Consider the following 20,564-nt stretch of genomic DNA (forward strand, 5'->3'; position numbering starts at 1 on the left):
TTGCCATATGAACTTCAACACAATTTTATTTAATTCTTCAAAGTAATCTTTACCAAGCCTGATTGGTATGGTTTGGAATAAATATAAAATTCTGGGTAAAATATTCATCTTGATTGTTGAGATTCTACCTATCAATGACAATTGTAGATTTTCCCATTTTTTCAAATCAGATGCTATCTGTTGTTTAAGTTTGATATAGTTATTCTCTTTCAATGTAGTACATCTTGACGTCAAATATATCCCCAGATATTTAACCTTATTCGTAACTTGAATTTTCAATAAATCTGCCAGTTCATCTCTTTGTTTTAGTAACATATTCTTTGTCAAAATCTTTGTTTTATCTTTGTTTATTTTCAAGCCGGCCATCTCACCATAAATCTCTATCTTTTCCAATAGCTTTAAAGCTGTTCCTAGAGGATCTTCCAAAATAAAAACCAAGTCATCCGCAAAGGCTTGCAATTTAAATTCCTCCTTCTTAATTTTCATTCCTTTTATATTTGGATCCTCTCTAATGTTTCTATTCAGCACTTCCAAAGTCAATACAAATAACAAAGGTGATAATGGGCAACCTTGTCTTGTGCCTTTTCTTATATTAATAGAATCTGTAAAATCTCCCTCTATCATCACTCTCGCCGTTTGTTTGTCGTATATGGCTTCTATTGCTTGAATAAATTTTTTTAGCAAAGCCCATCTGTTCCAATAACAAAAACATGAATCTCCAATTCACATTATCAAATGCTTTTTGGGCATCTAAAAATACCAAAGCCATTTGTTTTTCAGGGTGTGCCTTGTAATATTCCAAAGTGTCCAGAATTACCCTCATATTATCCCTAATTTGTCTCCTTGGCAGGAATCCATTCTGGTCAGGATGAATAAAGTTATTTAGGTATCTTTTGAGCCTTTCTGCCAAGATGGAAGCAAAGATTTTGTAATCTGCATTCAGTAAAGAAATAGGTCTATAGTTCTTAATTTGTGATGGATCAGCCCCTTCTTTTGGAATAAGTGTGATATAAGCTTCTGACCATGTTTTGGGTATTTTCTTATTTAACATGGCTTCATTCATAACTTCTAACAATGGAGTGCTCAACGATTCTTGTAATGTTTTATAAAATTCTGCCGGGAGCCCATCTGGGCCTGGTGCTTTTCCATTATTCTGCCTATTAAATGCTTCCGTTAGTTCCATCATTGTTATGGTACTTTCTAACATTTTTTCAGTCTCTTCAGATATCTTGGGTAGGTTAGCATTTTGTAGATAAAGCTTAATTCTTTCCTCATCAAAATCCTCCTGTTTATATAATTGTCCATAAAAGTCTTGGATAATTATCTTTTTCTCCTTATTACCATAACACATTTGGCCTTGATCATCTATTAACTGTACTATTCTCCTAAATTCTTTCTCCTTTCTCAATTTGTATGCTAGCCATCTACCTGGTTTATTTGCATCTTCAAAATAGTTCTGTTTAGCACTTCTAATTTTTTGTGCCAATTCCTCTTTCTCTGCCTGACCCATCTTATGTTTAATTATATCCATTTTGAATTTAATATCTTTTTTCTGTGGCATATTCTGCAATTCTTTTTCCAGTTTTTTATAATCATCTTCTAAAGCTTTAATAGTTTGCCTCTTCCTAATATTCTTTTTCTTTGTATAATCCATTATTAATCCTCTCGCATATGCCTTCATTGTATCCCAAACATTCTGCATTGAAGTATCTTCTTTTTTATTTTCAATGAAAAAAAAGCCAATTCTTTGTCCATCCATTGTGTAAAGTCTTTTTCCTTTAAGATAGCGTTGTTTAATGTCCATCTAGATCTTCTTCTTTGTCCTTTCCATTTAATTGTCATAGGGTTATGGTCTGCCCATATACCCGTTTCTATATTTATTTCTTGAATGTTAGATATTAGTTCTGATGAGGTCCAAATCGTATCTATTGTGGACCATGATAAATGTCTATTTGAATAAAAAGTATATTGCTGCGTTTTACCATTTCTTTCTCTCCATATATCTTTTAAATTTAATTCATCTACCATTTTAAAAAAGGATTTAGGGAGAGTCTTTCTATTTTGTTTTAATGCTGTCGCTGTATAGTCCAATTTATTATCTACAATTCCATTAAAATCTCCCATCATAATTATATTGACATGGTCCTGTCCAATTGATTTCATATGTAACTTTTTATAAAATTCTTCTTGTTTATCGTTCGGAGCATAAATTGCAACAAGTAATATTTTTATATTATCCACTATTTCAACCATTAATACTCTTCCATCTTCATCAGTATAAACCAATTTTGCTGCAATAGTTTCTTTAATGTACAAGACCACTCCTCTTTTCTTACAGTTAGTCAAGGAAGTAAAAAATTTTCCCAGTTTTGGTCTTACCAATAATTGTTGATGTTGTTTTTTAATATGTACTTCTTGTAGGCAAATTATATCAAATTTTAACTTCTCCAATTTATGAAAGATTTTTCTTCTTTTAATAGCTGAGTTCAATCCATTTATATTCATAGAAATCAATTTTTTTTCCTCCATGGTTATGTTTTATATTTAGGTCTAACAGTTCTTGTGGATCTTACTTCACGATGTTCTTTGGTCTCCATTTGTCCACCTACCGCACCTTCTTCTTTCCCCGGTCTCATCTGGTCTTCTTGAGGCTCAATTGCAGTAGTCTCTTTTTCTGTCTCTATTTCTCTTCTTCCAAAAAATTTGTTGTGGAATATTTCTGCTTTCTCAATTGAGTCGATTCTGTGTCTCTGTTCTTGCCATATAAACATTAATCCTTCTGGGATCAACCATCTATAATTCATGTCTTTTTCCAATAATTTTTTGGTCAAAAATCGATATTCTCTTCTCATCTCTCTCACTCTCCTGGGCACTTGTTTTAAAACCATAATTTCTTTACCTTTATATTTCAACCCCTTATCTCTTGCGACTTGTAATATTTGTGTTTTAATAGTCTTTTTAGTAAATCTGACATGGATCTCCCTTGGTAGCTTATTCCTCATCGCATATCTTGTGAAAACACGATATATCTCATCTACTCCGTCCATCATCTTTTCCTCTGTTATCTCCAAAGCTCCAGCCAGAATTTCTATCATTACAGCCGCCAAATCTTGTCCTTTTTCTTCCTCAATATTTTGAAATCTGAGATAGAATTCTGACCTATCCATCTCCCACTTCAACATCCCAGTTATATCTTGTTGCACCGTTGTTAATTTGCTAACAATATTTCCAATTGTCTCATCTCTTTGTTTATCATTCTCCTCAATTTTTTGGAGTCTCTCCTCCTGTTTCGCCATCATTTGTTGGAAGTTTTCAATTTTTTCATCAGTCTTTGCAATTCTTTGTTCAATACTCTCTGTTCTTTGGTCAATACTTGTTTTGAGTTCTTGTATTCCTTGTATAATCATCGCTAGATCCATTTGTACTTTATCCTGCTTCGCCATTATTGATAATCGTCCTCCAGTTGATGGAGAAGCAGGAGCAGAAGTTGAACTGCCCAAAGGTAAAGTTTTCTTACTCATTTGTATAACTCAGAATCTTTAAGCTCCTTTAATCCAATCAATAGAGTAGCCAATTATAATCCAATTGGGAAGAAGAAAAACATTAAAAAAAAGCCAGTAAAAAATAAAGAATCCAGGATTAAAAAGAGAAGGAGAAAAAGAAGATTAAAAAGAAAAAAAGGAGGAAATTCTTCAGGTTCTTCTAAACCTTAATCCTGTTGTAAAATGGCCAATTATGATTCAAAAATAAAAATTAAAAATAGTAAAAAAGAGAAAGAGAGTAAGACCCAATAATATTAAAAAGCAATGATCAAAAAAAAAAGAAAAGGAAAGAGAAAGAATTCTTCAGGTTCTTCACACCTTAGTCCAATTATAGGGTCTCAAAAAATAAAAAAAATAACCATAAAAATAAATAAGAAATGAAAATGGAAAATAGAAAAGGCAAAAATCCCAATAAGCAAATAGAAAAAGGAAAACTATTCTGAGGCTTTCCCTTTAAAAAAAAAATAAGTTTAAAAATTAAAAATAAAGTCAAACAAAAGAAAAAGAAAATAAATATACAAATATTACAAAATACTGTGGGGTTAAAGAGGAGGGATGAAACAGCTAAAGAAAGATAAGAAAGAAAGCACACTGCATCTTATTTAGTTATCCAAGGCTCTTATTATGGCTTCTCCACGAATTCCAAAGCCAAACTTCAAGTAGTCAATAATAGAAGTTCCAAAGAACACCTGTTAAAACATTCTCCGGTGTTCTTCCCTCTATCTAATCAAGTTCCAGTGTCCTTGAGAAAGAATTCCTTCACAGCTCTTTCAACTTTCAATAAAGTATCTTCAAGCCTCTAGTTGGCAGTGTTACAAAGTTTCTTTAATCCACTCCCCCTCCTTTCCCCAAAAAGCCTAGTAAAAAGAGGGAAATATACATGTATATATATATATATTTTAAAAAAAAAATTACTAAAGGGAGCCTCTATTCTAAAAAAAAACTATTAACAATCAAAAGGGGGAAAAAAGAAAGAAAAATTAGATGAATATAAAAGGAAAAACCAGTCTAGTTACAGTTACTAGATCTCAATGGAAGTTCAATGAAAGCAAAAGTAAAAGTAAAAAGCCAAGCCTCATTTTGACATTCTCTCTAAGAAATCGCCGCTAAATCAGTTCCATCTGTTTTTGTCCAAAGTCTTACAGGATTCTTCTCATTTTAGAGTGTCCTTGAGTCCCCGAGAGAAAAAAAAAAATTCTCACCAGCCGATGCACGATCTCATTCAGCCTCTTTCTTCCGGAGCTGTCACAGCTTCAGCAGCCAAGGGGGCTGCTTCTTCGCCGATGGTAAAAGGGCTTCTTCTGGATCAGCCAGGGACTTTGCGATGTCCCTGGGATCAACAGAACGCGCCCCTTACTATCACCGTCTCTATGGGACGGTTTAGGTCCATTAGGACCGACCAGGGGCGAAGATATCAGCTGCAATCTCAGAGCCCCGAGATTGCAGCTGTATCGCAGCAACGTGGCTCCGCCTTCTCTCATGAAAAAGAAAAATTTTAATGTCCAGAAATCTGTATTATCCCTTTGGCATTTTGTTTTATTTTCAGCTTAATTGCCTATTGTTGTCAAAGCAGATTTTTCCAATTTCTTATTTAAGTCTCTTAGTTGTCAGTATAGGGAAGGAGAGAGAAGAAAAAAAAAAGCCAAACCTTTCCCTTTTCACTTTCCTTTGCTGCTTCTGACTCTTCTTTGGGAGCGATGTTATTTTTTGTAAGTTTAAATTCCAGGGTACCTTAGTTGTTGTTTTTTCAGCTTAACCCGGTCAGCCAAAACTTTCACTTCTTATCTTCCTTCTGCACTTTCTTTTCTGGTGGAGTTCTTCTTTGAGGCAGCCATTTCTGACCGCCGCTCCTACCGCCTTCAGGAAAGGGAGTAATGGCCAGCTGAGGAGGAGAGATGTGGCTCTCCTCAACCCTGCTGGCGGTTTCCCCCCTCTTCACCACCTCTACGGGGTGGCTTAGCCCCGAAACCAGCCGGCTCGGGGCGCTCCAGCAGCGAGCCCAGACAGAAACCAGGCACGGTCACGGATTTCTGTCTGTCGCCGAAGCCCTTCAAACTGGAAGTCTAAATCACTTGTCTTTTAAGTTTATGATCAGCATACCCCTTTATTTGTGAATTTATTTCAAAGAAGACCTTTTCTGAATCTATACTCTAGAGCAGGGGTGTCAAACTCAAGGTCTGGGGGCCGGATATTCCTGCAGGGTAGATTTAGATTTAGATTTCACCTGCAGGGCCACCCTGGAAACAGCAAAGAACCGCCCCATGGTGCCTCTGCCAACGAAAACGGAGCTCAGGAGGGCTGCTAGTGGCCCTCCTGAGCTCCGTTTTCGCTGGCAGAGGGTTGCAGGAAATGAGCTCACAGCTGAAAATGGAGCTTGGGAGTCCGTTGTCACTGGCAGAGTGCTCAGGCCATCACAGGTGGCCCCGACACGAGGGACATTGAGTTGGCCACGCCCAACCTGGCCCTCGGAAGTCAAATACAACCCTGATGCAGCCCTCAATGAAATTAAGTTCAACATGCCTGCTCTAGAGTTAGTTTCTTAGCTAACTGATACGTTGTTTAAAAAAGAGCTGAAAGTAAAACAAGAGACCAGATAGTCACTTATTCTACTAAAGATATGAAATAGGCTTTTTGAAAGCAGATATATAAATAGTTTATTTGGTATTGCATTTTTAGGTTAGTGTATCCTGACTGAGTCATAACTATAATTTAGATATTTCTTCATCTGTTCATTAATGAGTGGGAGTTGTAACTTTTTGACACTGATGAAGCTCTTTGTAATGTGTGATATTGAAAGTAGTGAAAGGCCAAATTTCCAAATAAATAGCATCCACCTACATAAACCTACTGCAGAATTGCTGGAAATTAGTTTGATCATCTGCACCTCGGTGAGGCAATGAATATGGGTAAGGATGCTGGTCCCAGTGCCCACTAGGCTATCTGACCTAGGTAACTTTAGGTTTGTATTACATATTAAATTTAAAAAGAAGGTAGCATATTGCAAAGCAAAGTACCCAAAGTGAGTCTGAACCTTATATGAGCTATGATTTTCTGAGAAACAAAATATTTGTACAAAGCAAAAAAAATGCTAGATATTTCAGCCCTTTGCTTTGTTTAGAAGGATGCTCACTTACTCCCAAAGAACTGCATCTTCAGTTTAACTTCAATTAGGTTTGACTACTGAATTATAACCTGTCAGTCTTCCATATTGATTTAAGACAAGGCAAGACAAAACAACCCTCTGCCCTGTTGCACTATATGGTACTGTATGGTACAAAGTGGTGTTCAGTGATCCGAAAAGCAGACCCTGTACCTGCAGGAATACACTAGGAAGAAGTCTTCCATATTGATAGATTCACAGTGGTATTTGGGGTTTTCGTATCCTAGATGGCTAAGAGTGGACAATTCAGACCAGATACTGTAAATCAGTAGCTGCCAACTGGTGGGCCGTGGCCCACCGGTGGGCTGTGCAAAAATTTGGGTGGGCCGCAGAAGAAATGGCCCCCAAAAGCAATTAATCTGAACCGCGCAGTTCTTGCGTCTCCTGACTCTCTGAGGGACCCCGGAGTCAGGCCCCTGAGATGCACGCACCAACCAGTTCCTACACCCAGCGGTGGCGGCAACAGCAGTCCCCTCCCCCAATGCCCACTGTCAGCTCTTCCCCATTAGTTTTCTAGGTTTGAATTGCTCCCAGCTCTCTCTCTTTCCTCCCCCCCCTGCCCACGTGCAGGCAGGAAAGGAAAGGGAGACGGAGCCATACACAGCTCTCCCCTTTTCCAGCCCGTGTTGCCTCTCCCAACATCGAAGCCTCAGAGACGCAGGCAAAGCCGCCGCAGCGGTAGTGTCTTGAGTTGCCTTAGCATGCCCGGTTAGTTAAGAATCGCCCTACCCAGAGAAGGAAGTGGTGCTGGAGGAGGAGGAGGCAATAGTGGAGAAGCAAGCAACTCAGGGCACTACCTCTGTGGCGGCTTTGCCTGCGTTCTGAGGCTTCGATATTGGGAGAGGCAGCAAGGGCTGGAAAAGGAGACAGCTGTGCATGGCTCTGTCTCCCTTTCCTGCCTGCAGGTGGGTGCAGGGCGGGGGGAGGAAAGAGAGAGAGCCAGGAGCAATTCAAAGCTAAAGAATTAATGGGGAGAGCTGACAGCAGGCGCTGGGGGAGGGGACTGTTGTTGCTGCTGCCGCCGCCGTGTGTGGGAGCGTGCATCTCAGGGACCTGAGCTGGGAGGCACGGGAGCTGCAAGTGGGAGCGTTTGATGATTTCAAAGAATTCTTGGAACATGGTAGATTGGCGTTTTGTAGGTTTCAGTGAAAGAGTTGTTTCATCTCCTTTCCTCCCCTGGTAATGCGAGAGATGCTTTCTCTGTCCTCCCCATCCCCAAATAATCACTGGCTGTAGCTGGGTTTGGCAGCAAAGTGCTAAATCGAGCGAAGTGCCCCCAGGGAGACCTTTCCTTGCCTGTCTCCAGGTGACACTAGAAGAGCCCCCCCCCCCCAGCTTTTCCTCGGCTGCAGATCTGAGCCTCTCAATCCTCCACCCAGGATCTAAAAGGAGCTCCCACTTTCTCCCCATCCCCTCCCCCAATTAATCACCAAGAGTGGCAGTCCTTCTTCAGGCAGATGCCTGCTGAGAAGCCCCTGGAGTGGCAGCCAAGGGACGCTGCCCCCCAAGGAGAGCAAAGCCCCCTTTCTGCCTCTGCTTCTCCCAGCAGCAGTTGCCCCAAGGCCCCTCAGCTCACACACACACACACACACACACACACAGCCAGCTCTTCTGTCTCTTTGGAAGGTGCCAGGTGGGGGGAGGCTTCCAGCCGGAACGTTTTATTATGTTGTGTGTGTGTGTGTGTGTGTGTGTGTGTGTGTGTCATGTGTGTGTGTGTGTGTGTGTGTGTGTGTGTGTGTGTATATATATATATATATACATACATACATACATACATATACATACATACATACATACATACATACATAATTTATATTTAACATAAAAAAATTATATTAAATATATTAGCTTTTAAAAGAAATCATATTAGTGGTCCTCGGGATTTAAAAGTATGAGTTTGGTGGTCCCTGAGATCCAAAAGGTTGGCGACCCCTGCTGTAAATAGCTGGTGAAATAGCACAGACAATAATTATGCAGATAAAATATAACTACCAGAAAAATTACAGATAGTCCTCAACTTACAACTATTTGTTTAATGACCATACAAAGTTACAATGCCCCTGAAAAAAGTGGCTTATGACCAGTTCTCATCCGTTTGACCACTGCAGCATCACTACAGTCCCGTGATCAAACTTTGGATGCTAGATTTACTATAGTTGCAGCATCCCACAGTCCTGGGATAGTCATTTGTAACCATCCTAGGAAAGTACCGTCAAGCAAAGTCAATGGGGAAGCCAGATTTACTTAACAACGACACAATTCACTTAATAACTTTAGTGATTTATTTAACACCCATGGTAAACAGTCATCAAATGGGGCACGACTCGCTTAACCCCTGCCTTGCTTAGCAATGGAAATTTTGGGCTCCATTGTGGTCATAAGTCGAGGACTATCTGCACAGTATTTGATTTCTTTAATTAGCTTGTATAACTGGTGTTACTGAAAATGTAATCCTTCTTAACACAGGTATATGCAATGGAACATTACCCCTTGGGGATGAATCAGCTGTACAATAACACAAGCATGATTTCAACGGATCTGCCACTTCGCCCAAGTAAGAGCCATTATTCGTTGATTGATAACATTGATTAATAATATATTTATAGATATAGATATATTGATGATGAGGAATTTTTCGCAAGGCAGCTTCTCCCAGTATGGTTTTTGAAAACATAAATACAAATTATGTGTCCCCAAATTATGCATTTTAACTGTTCGATAGGAAAAGAGGATCTGAGCTAAGTTGGGAAAGGACATCTTGAAATATTTGACAATTAAAGTCATTGTCGAATAACATTCTGATCCTTTTTGTATCATCACTGTACAATCCTTTCTTGTGTTTGTGTGTGTTTGTTTGTGTGTAGGAGAAATACTTGGGAAATTTGGGGACTTCCTGAAACAAATACTATGTTCTTTGCAAGTGTGCAAAGATGATGGGGTTTTGTTTTTGTTTTTGTTGTGGTGGTGGTGGTTGCTATAGTCTGCTGGGACTATTTCCCCAAATTAAAACACCACAGGTGACTTAAGAGCAAACCTGCCTGATTTTTAACAACAGTGCAAGGGAGGAAGTATGAATGATTTTCATTCTTGTGTTCTTTATTACTTGAAAAATGGGAATGGGAACTCCTTTGTCTTCTATAGGGAAATGTGTGAACTGCATCTTGATTTCCTCTTTGAATGTTAATCTCTTCTATTTATTACATGTGAAGGTGATTTGGAAGATAAGGCTGTTGCTGAACTTTGGCTGTTTAGCTATTTAGCTTTGCTGTGTGGAACTGTGCTTAGAATGCAGTATTGCAGGCTAATTCTGCCCAGTGCTAGGAATTCTGACCGGGTCTAGGTTGATTCAGGCTTCCATCCTTCCAAAGTTGGTAAAATGAGGAGCCAGATTGTTGGGGTCAATAAGCTGACTCTGTGAACTGCTTAGAGAGGGCTGTAAAGCACTGCAAAGTGCTATGTAAGTCTAAGTGCTGTTGCTGTTGCTATTTAATTTATTTACCATTGCCAAAGCCCAGAAAACCTAAGTGTACGTATTAATCATGTTCATGTACTTATACGGGGAGACCTTCAGGAGGAAGGACAGTTTAATAGGTTCTAAGGAACTGCAGAGGGAAGAACCCTGTTTTTGTAACATAGTGTTACAAAATGTGAATGATTATTCATGAGAAAGAGAGGAGGAGATGTGGATAGGAAACAATCGGAGAGGAAAAGCAAAAATCCCCGTGGCTTGGAGGTCAGAGAAAGAAACTTAGGAACAATCTACCCTAATGGATAAAGCAGTCAAAAGTGGAGGTGGGAACTTTACATCTTTCAGACTTGTAAGTTTTTGTTAATGTAAGCCTTACAATAAAATATAATTCATTAATTATATGCATTAATGTCATATTTCCTGGTACAGTTTACCTGTGTGGGCTGACAGGTTTTTTTTAATCAGTGAAAGGTTGTTATTTTGAATCTTGGTTTATATTTTTAAAAACCATTTCTCTACAATTAAAAGAATGATAAACCACATGTTCACCATCTGACACACACACAAAATTAAAAAAATAAAGTTAGAAATAAATAAAAAATCTTCAAAGGGCAGACTTGATAGACGACTCTGTCTTTTTATGCTGTCAGTTTTCTATGTTCCTAAAGCTCGAAAATAATTTTAAAATATAAAGCTTTAAATAATTTGTTTACAGATAACCGAAAAGATATAGGAAAAATATTTTGCCAATAGAACAGAATATTTATATCTTGACTTGTGGGGTCCTTTGTGCTCTCTGTACTTGGGTGTTTTCTTGCACTGATGATGTTAGCTAATTGGGTAATGAAACATCTGCAAGAAAACAACCAAGCTCAGAACGGAAGGAGCCCAAAGAAATATTTTGTTGTATTTTCAGAGCAAATGGTGTGTTGTGGTGTTGAAAGGAAAAGAAAAGAAAGGAATACAAAGTTGGCTTATCTAGTTAATGTTCACACACACACACACACACACACACACACACACACACGTATGTATATACATACGTAAGTATTTATGTATGTTATTTCTGGTAACTCTGGACTTTTGCTGAGTTAAACTGAATGGGGAGGTTTTAACGTTTGTAGATAAGATATGAGATATGAGAAGAAGATATTTTGTTACTGAAACTGTTTGTGCTTGTCTTGGTAAAGAGGGAAGTCATTTCTTTATCTCTTTTATTTTTTTGTTACTATTTTTATCCTTTTTAAATTTTGTACCAGCAATTTTATTTTTACTTTTTATATTTGTATCATAAGTTTGTATTAGTTTTTTATCTCCATAAACTTCAATAAAATTATTATCAAAATAATTTAAAACATCTATAAATATTTAGCAACAAAATAGCTTATGTAAAATCTGAGCAATTACAGAAAGTCTGCATTTCTTTTGTGTAAAATATTTACCAAAAAAGGAAGTATTTTTAATTGCAATTTCCTTGGGCTGTGAATTGTTCTTTAGAACACCTGGTTTCTACTTGTCTTAATATCTCTTTGGATCATTTCATTTAAAATCTTTTAAAATCCTCCATTTATTGTCTATGCCTTATTTGTTATGGGATGTTTATTTCCTTTGGCTTTCTATATTATTAATTATTGTTGTAATTTTTAATAAGCTGATTTATGATTTGAAATTAATCTGCTTTGGGTATAGTGATTTGAGGACCTAACCTGGACTAAAATTGCAATTTTTTGTTTTAGTCTTGCAGCTGTCCCAAAGTACAAAGTGACTGACAATAGAAATAGTTAAATAAATAATTGCAAGCTATTATTTGCTTAGAAATAGTTTTCTAGAATGCTTTAAATTTTCATAGGTGCTTTGAAAAGGATATGTGATTTTTATTGTCAAGAAATATGTATATAGCTAGGTTTACATGATTGTACCACTGTTTTATTTTGTTAGGATTTTTGTTTGTTGAACATATCCACCAGGAATTGCAGTCATACATATATCTTCAGTTTCTTAAAACATTATTTGCAAAATGTCTTAAGATATACAATATTTGTATGAATTCTTCTGTTTTCTTCATTATCTTTTTTACTAGCTGATGGGCCGTATCTTCAAATAGTTGAACAACCTAAACAGGTAAGAGAAGAAAATTGTTTTCTTTTTTAATATTGAAAGATTAATAAATTAGCATAATAAAAGCCCAACGATTTCAGATAATGCTATACAAAGAAGACACATTTTATACAAAATTTCATCATGGCAGTATGCAGCGGGATTCTTTTTTTTTTTTACTATCAGTTCTGTGGGCGTGGCTTGGTAGGCATGGTGTGGCTTGGTGGGCATGGCAGGGGAAGGATATTGTAAAATCTCCATTCCCTCCCCACACCTGGGGGAAGGTTACTGCAAAATCCCATTCCCTCCCCACCCCACTACCCTGCTTTCCAGCTCCGTTCTCCTGTACAGGGCAACAAAAGAAGAGCCAGCTGATCAACTGGGACTCGGGAGGCAGAGAATAGATGGAGGCAGGGCCAGTCAGAGGTGGTATTTGCTGGTTCTCCAAAAATTTCCTCTACCAGTTCTCCAGAACTGGTCAGAACCTGCTGAATACAATCAAATATTGTCATTAAATTTGATATCATATATCATACATACTGTTTTGCTTCTTATTTAGAAGCAACTCTGACATAAAAAGTAGCTGTTTTGCACAAATCCCTCATGCACTGAGCATGTATAGAGAAAATAATTAAAGACAAAATTTGACTTATAAATATTATAAAAAGCAGAAGGGAAAAGCAGAGGAAAAAATTCAACTCGGTCCAGTTTGTATCTAACATTTACCTATTTCTTCTAAAGAATATAGACCTGTGGAAACGTATATTAACTTTATACCATTTTTCTTTAAAGAAGTCCTTCCTTCCATTTCAAACTTAAACAAGAGATTGGAGAGAAATCTGAATTCTGTCTCTTGAATCCAACTTCACTCTAGCTTCTTGGTCTCTTTCTCTCAGAATTCTGATTGTAATTTTTCAAATATAAACATTTTCCCTCTGAACAGAGAGGGAGGGATTTCAGTCATTTGACTTTGTAGGTGACCCAGAACTCAAGAGTTGTCCTTCCTGCAGATGTAAATTTAATGTCTGAGACGAGTAAATGCATATTAGACATGCCTGAGCCCGTCAGAGAAGAATGGCTGGCAAGAAGGCTGCAATTTTGTAAAATTGGCTGGTTACTTGGAACCATTGGTTTTTTTTGAAGTATAATAGTTTTTCTATGAATGACAAGTTGAAAGGATATTGAAAAATTAAGCTGTTCTCTTTATGAAAAATGTTTGACAAAGCATTGTAAATCATACAGAATTAAGACAACTTAACCTTGTGTAGCTGCTTTGCATGTTTCCATAAACAAAATATGTGTTTCCACAAACAAGTGTAGGATGAAAAATAAAGAAACTAATACAGTAGTGTATAGGTTATAAAAGTTTTGCTAAAGGAAAATCAAATCTCCTAGCTCTCCCTTTTTTGTGGTACTCTTAAGATTTAAGACACGGAAATTTTCATTTAAATTTCATTAGTTTATTTTCTCAGCATTATCACTAAATGTTACCATTCGTTACTGTTGTGCAGATATCTATTTTTTACATTTAAAGAACATTTTGAGATAATAGCTCTGATGTTAAAAAAAAGTCCAACATCCATGGGGAAGCTTAATCTTTATAGGAGCCAAAATCATACAAAACAGGGAAAGCTATAGTTGGTCTTAATATCAAAATGTCAATATTATAAAAAGCAGAAGGGTGGAGGGAAAAGAAAATTGATTTGGAATGCTGACGCATTTATGACAAATCCTGAGTGCAATTCTAATGTTAACATGGGGGAAATGGACTGAAAAACTGCTATTAAGACTTTAAAATTAGTTCTTCTTTTTTGTTTTTATTGAACAAATATTCAGAGAAGGGGCCATTAATGGGGAAAATTTATAAAATTTTATTGGCATATAAATTGGAAGAAGAACAGGTTAGGAGGCGATGGCTAAAGACTTTGGGTATAACATAAATCTAGATCAATGGCAAATATTATGGGAGAGGAACAAAAAAAATAACACTAGCCACATCATACAAGGAGAATTTGTACAAAATGTTTTATCACTGGCACCTCTCACAAACAAGATTGGTTAAAATGTACAAAAGTCAGTCATCAAATTGTTGGAAATATATGCAAGAATGGGGCACATAATATCATACATGGTGGGTCTGCAAAAAAGCACAGCAGTTTTGGTTTAGGATTTGGCTGTGTTTAAAAGAAATGTTGGGACTAAAAATAGATTATAAACCAGAATTTTTTTAAATTGGGAATTATGTCTAAGAAATATAGCAAAGAAGGGACCTATTTAATAATCCATGTTATTACAGCGGCAAGAATGGCATTTGCCCAAAAATGGAAGGTGAGCGAACTCCCAAGGGAAGATGAAGTGATAAATAAGATCTTGTTATGCGCTGAAATGGATAGAATGACTTTAGAAATGAAATACAAGGATGAGTCAAAATATTATATGATTTGGAACAAATTTTATCATTGGTAGGGATGGAAAGGAAGCACTCAAAATGGAAAAGAGAAACAGGATTTGTAGAAGGGATATCTAAGACTATGATTAAATGAAAACTGAAGATAGCGGATGATGTATTAAAGGAAAATTAAATGTAAAAAGATTCAATATGTATAAATGTATATAAGAAATATATAATATATTATAAGATGTAAGACAAAAAGATACATCAAATATGATTCCACCATGTTCAATGTTTTTAAATAATGTATTTTATAAAATTGTATTTTAAAAAAAGACTTTAAAATTAACTCTTTTTTTTCTTTTTTAATGAACAAATATTCGGAGAAAAATGAAAAAGTATTTTCAAATTAAGATAAGCCAGTAGAAAAAATAGAAACCATCACTATTTATATTTAGAAGAAAATATTTATAGATGAAAGTCATCTACTAGGGAAGTATTGTTAATGTAGTCCATAAATGATAATCAGATTTCAATTTATCCTAAAAGAGAACACCACAAAAGCAGTTTATTTCTTATTTTAGTCAGCATCAGAATTTCATTCCAAATATTTGAGATTCATGATCTTTTTTGTAGCATAAGGTATTTCTAAAGAAATTATTTGATATATCTATTAGAAGTTGCCTTTCAATTTTAATTTATAGTTGGCATTTAATGAACTTGATGGAAGGAAAGCATAATGTTCACTGCAGTATCATCTGGATCTGTATTTGCTAAATTATTTAGTTGTTGCAATATTAAATATCTACAGTATTTACAGTAGATATTTTAAATATACAGTAGGTACATGTTTTAATAAACAAGTATGTGAACATTTATCTGTACTGTATAGGATATTACTGATTTATCTATTTTATTGAGGAATTTTTAATTAAATGTTATTTAATTCTTCAAAACTAATCTCCTTAGAGGGGCTTTCGTTTCCGCTATGTTTGTGAAGGACCATCCCATGGTGGACTTCCTGGAGCTTCTAGTGAAAAGAACAAGAAGTCTTACCCACAAGTTAAAGTAAGTTAATAATATAACTACTATGTTTAATATAGTTAATATTTATTTAACATTACCATATAACTGTATTATCTGTTTGTGTGATACTCTACAGAATAAGAAAGGACATACTTTGCTGCTCAAAATACAACGTATGTTTGTCTGAAGTGATTTTACTTAAAGTTCCTTCTATGGGAGTTTATAGCCATCATTGGAAAAAAATGATAAATTAGATTAAATCCCCAATTGTATCAATAACTGAGAAGTGAGGGATGAGAATTAGCCAAATGAGAATTAATTCACAATCCACAATTATTGAGATCTTTTTGAGCTTAAATTTTTTTTTTCCATAAAAAGGTAAGCTGAGATTCAGGGGCATCCTGGTTTATTTTTATCCAACTGTGTTGTGATAATTGTGGACCTTTTATTCTTACTTTTCTTCTCTTCACAAGCAGAAAAATAACTTCATCGTGTTAAGCAAATCCAATTCATTTCCTTAAAAAATATTACAAAGATCAATTTTCAAATCCTACTATTTCCAAATGTGTTGTTTACTGTAAAGATGTCTGTGCTTTTACATGTTTAGCCAAAGTGTTATATATCTTCTCTCAGTTGTAGCTGAATTATCAATATACTATAGGTACACTTTTCAGATAGCTGGATGTGTCCATATTGATGAGTTTGACATGTGTGACTTAAATGTCTTTGAGGACTACGTCTGCTCTTTCCTGAGAATCAACTAAGTCATATTTTTAGAGAAAAAAATAGCTTTAAAGACCGCTAGTTGTTAACACCAATGGAGAAACATCAAGAAGTTTGGATATGTTGGATTGGTATATCTGCAGTTGAGGGCACGCAAGATGGAAATTGTAACTCATAATCAAAGCCATCGCCTAACATGTATTTGGGCAGTATTTGGATGGCACATTACCCATTATGATACCATCACCCTTGCAACTACTCAACTCTGCAGCAATAATTTACAGTGTTCTGAAGTTATATTTTTACTGTAATTCCTGTTACAAAGACACAGGACCATAATGTTTAATCACAATGTAAACAATTATCAATTGTTTCATTATAAGGCTATACTGGCTTCTTGGAGATATCTTTATTATTTTTATAATTGTGATAAGTCAATCTTATGCTTTTATTTCTACATAAAATGGGTATCTATTTTTTAAGGTTAACTGTGTTATACTCAGGGAGTCTAGTGGCCTAGTGGTTAAGACACTGGGCTATTGTCTGGAAGGTTGGCAGTTCAAGACCCAAGTACTGTGTGGAAGGGTGAGTTCCTGTTTTTGCCCATCTCTTGCCAACTCAGCAATTTGTAAACATGCAAATGCAAGTAAATAAACAGGTACCACTTTAGTAGGAGAGTAACAGCATTCTGTGCACCCCAGCCACATGACCATGGAAGTGTCTTCAGACAACACTGGCTCCTCAGGTAGGAAATAGAGTTCTAAAAATTATTTTTCAAAAGGCAATTGGACTTTCTTAGTTTGTAAAACTGGGGGGGGGGCACTAAGAAAGTCCACTTGCCTTTTGAAAAGCCCTTTGGGACAACTATGATCTGGATGTTTGAGAATCTTCACAGACATTTCGGAAATGGAGATGAGCATTGCCTCTTAGAGTGAGACACAACTGGACAGGGGAAATCTTTGCTGGATTATTCTTTGTCTCCTACCTTATATTTATGAAGGAACTTCTGTTTCTGGCATTGGCTCCAGTATGAAAAATGAGCCAAGATAGAGAGAAAAATGTTTCTCAAGGAGATAAATAGGGAAATGCAGGAGAGAGCATTAGTTATTGTCAATTATGGACATCTTTTTGGGCTCAGAATTCAGATCTAATTTTGTTTCTCCCAATATCTTAACAGGGTTTGTTTGTGAATGTGTAAATATAGCTCTTCTTAAGATATCAATGTTGACCTCACATGTACTGTATTTCTTATAACTTTCTGAGAACATTAGAACAAATAAACTTTTTGTTTATTTCATTTATGTTGGGTCTTTTTGGAAAATATGTCAGAGATTTTCTCATATCTATGGAAATGGGTAAGCCATGTGGGGTTTTTATGGGTATTTCCCCTCATTATTATTTCATCTTGCCTTTAATCTTTTATCATAGTTATATTACTCAGTCTTCAATTCTGTATTTTTTAAGCTGAGAAAAATCTGATAAACAATAGGTTTTGCTTCAGAATAGACATATAAGAAGTGCACTATCAGTCTTTTTTATTTCTATTTCAGAGTATTATATCTTTTTTTCTATTTTCTTTCTTTTCATTTTATATAAATCTTTACACAACAATACCTACAAGGAGAGTTTGGCAGATAAATATGGGGAAGTTCCTTAAGGCTACTTTAGTAGCTTGTTAGTACCTGTTTTTTATTTCAAGTTTAGCCAGTTGGAAGCTGGAATATTTTGTGTTCTGTTTCCTTCTGACTGTCTGCCTTCAACCAAGGTGCTTCATTTACACGAATGGAAAAACCTCCAATTGTTTTGAATTAGTTGTCATGATCTATAATTATTATACTTCACATAAATTTGTTTCTCTGGAGTTTGCTGTGTTTAAAATGTGCTGTTGATTTATGTAGCACCATCTGTTCAAATGAACTATAATGATGTCACTTCAGATAGCAACATACATAAATCCTGCCCCGCCCCCAATTTAAACTTTATGGTTTTTATTATTATCAATATCCCATCTTTGGAGAATATGGAAGTCATAATAAAGCACAATCTGTACTTTTTAAAGGAAAGTAGTGGCTAAAATTCCACAAAGTAAGGCAGAATCCAGTAATTCTGTTAAAAGTACGTAACAAACGTTTTAGCATCACAATATAAATTGTACCCCTTTGTATAGTTGTGCATCACACTGCATGTACAAATGAATTAGAGTCAGTTTTTGCTTTTCCCACTTTTTCTCACCTTTTGGTTTGCTGTAGTAGAGCATGCATCCAGTTTGGTGTGGTACCTCTAGCCTTGAGCTAGAAGACCATGAGTTCTAGTTCTACCTTAGCATGAAACTAGCTGGGTGACCTGGAGCCAGTCACTCTCTCTAATCCCTAGGAAGAAGGAAATGTTAAATCATTTGTGAAAATGCCAAGAAAACTGCAGAAACATGTCCAGGTAATTGCCAGGAGTCAAAAAGGACTTGAAAGCAATAATGAATCACTGAAACAAGGCAACACTAGGATTGCATTCGGGGAACCTTTCACACTCCCAAGCTCTAGTGCTATTGTTGAGTCAGTAGAAAACTATACAAGTATTAAATATACTTTTCCTATGGCCAGTCCCCATCCTACATTTATTACTTCTGTTATCAGTCAGTATCAACATGTAGGTCTGTGGCCCTCAACCTTCAGGGTGAGGGTGGTTTTTCCACCGACTGGGGTGGGGTGGGGTGGAACATGTTTTTGTGTGCTACCTGGATCCTGCACATGAGTGGATGAGGATTTGCTTGCTTGTGCGCCCCAGTTCCTGGTAGGCCATGGACCAGTACCAGTCCACAAACTGGGGGCTGGGGATTCTTGATACAGGTGACAAAAGTGTAACAGATATTATACATTGTAGAGCTGCCTTTGTACAATGTTGGGAAAAGAAAAACAATACTACTTCATCAAAAGTACAATTAACAATAAATAATATTTGAATGCATAGATGAACACAGATGGATTGGAAATAAGAGCATAAAACAGCCATCCCATCAGAATTCAGCCGTCAGGATTCCTGCAGTTACCCCCATTTAAATCATGAGTCTCGAGCCAAACTTCCAAAACTTAAAAAGGATTTATTGGGAGTTAAACTGTCCGGTACTGCCTGGGTGTAGCTGACTCTGAGGCACATAATTCATTGTCATCCTTGACCCTGGTTTTCCCCCACCCCCTGTGTGTATCGTAATTCATATTGTCCAATGGGACATATCCATAGCCAAGAGTCATCAGTCATGCTCTCCAGTTAGAATTTTGCATGGCAGAAACATCAGTCGCCTAGTTACTATCTTTGAAAACATTTATGGAATGAAGTTTCGGTTTACAAGCTACTGCACTGCTCCCCCCTCCCTTTCTGTTGGTAACTCTAAAAAGACCATAGAAATATTTTATGAGTTGACATCAGCATTGTCTTCTCATAGTGGGGAACCAGATGCCCAAAGCTACCTGAAATGATTTTGAATGAGCCTGTTGATAGTTAAAAAAAACTTTTAAAAGTTATTTTTTAAAATAGTTAACATTTTAAAAAAGTTTAATATGTTTAAAACATTTGCTAATAATATGTTTGGGTTTGTGTGTCTGTATTCTGGGGAACTTATATTGGAATCATTGCTGTTAGTATAAAAGTTATTTTGGGTATCACCATGGCAGAATTTCTTCACACAGAATTTATGAGTGAAAGTTTTCATATAGACTTCTGTTTTCCTTTTCATTTCCTGTTTTTGTTTAAGGAATATCATTTTGAAAATAAGCTTGCAACATATAGTAAAAACTGACCATTTCCAAGAAAGTTTTAAATTGCTTCATTAGCAGAACTTTGTAAAATGCCCACAAATATCTTCTCTGTTATGTCAGCTTCATACTTCTCTATTTTAACCATAAGAAATCTGTTAATAAAAACAGTATGAATATATTTTGATTTAGAGCGCCAGGAATCAGCCTTCTGGTTTTCAAATGTATGTTAAAACATATATTTGATATAAATGTTTTCAAAAATAATATATTTGGCTTATGAAAGCATTCTTTCTGCTTTCCATAATTTAAATATATTGCTTTTTTCCAATTATATATTTACATTTTGAATATACTAATTTGGTGTGTTTTATACATACCATCTTCAACTGGGATGACAGCAATT

At 36.1% G+C, this 20,564-nt stretch overlaps 1 protein-coding gene across 1 annotated transcript in view; it reads left to right on the top strand.

Moving 5' to 3' along the window:
* Nucleotides 1–20,564, top strand: part of NFKB1 (nuclear factor kappa B subunit 1) — an 80,751-nt gene that overhangs the window by 19,100 nt on the left and 41,087 nt on the right. The window contains exons 3-5 of the mRNA XM_026698269.2: nucleotides 9,172–9,259; nucleotides 12,255–12,295; nucleotides 15,633–15,731. Coding sequence (XP_026554054.2) covers nucleotides 9,172–9,259; nucleotides 12,255–12,295; nucleotides 15,633–15,731 — 228 coding nt within the window. The remainder of the gene's footprint in view (nucleotides 1–9,171; nucleotides 9,260–12,254; nucleotides 12,296–15,632; nucleotides 15,732–20,564) is intronic.

The sequence above is a fragment of the Pseudonaja textilis genome, chromosome 6 (assembly GCF_049901715.1).
Source record: "Pseudonaja textilis isolate UNSWEBS1 chromosome 6, rPseTex1.2, whole genome shotgun sequence".
NCBI classification, from domain to species: domain Eukaryota; kingdom Metazoa; phylum Chordata; class Lepidosauria; order Squamata; family Elapidae; genus Pseudonaja; species Pseudonaja textilis.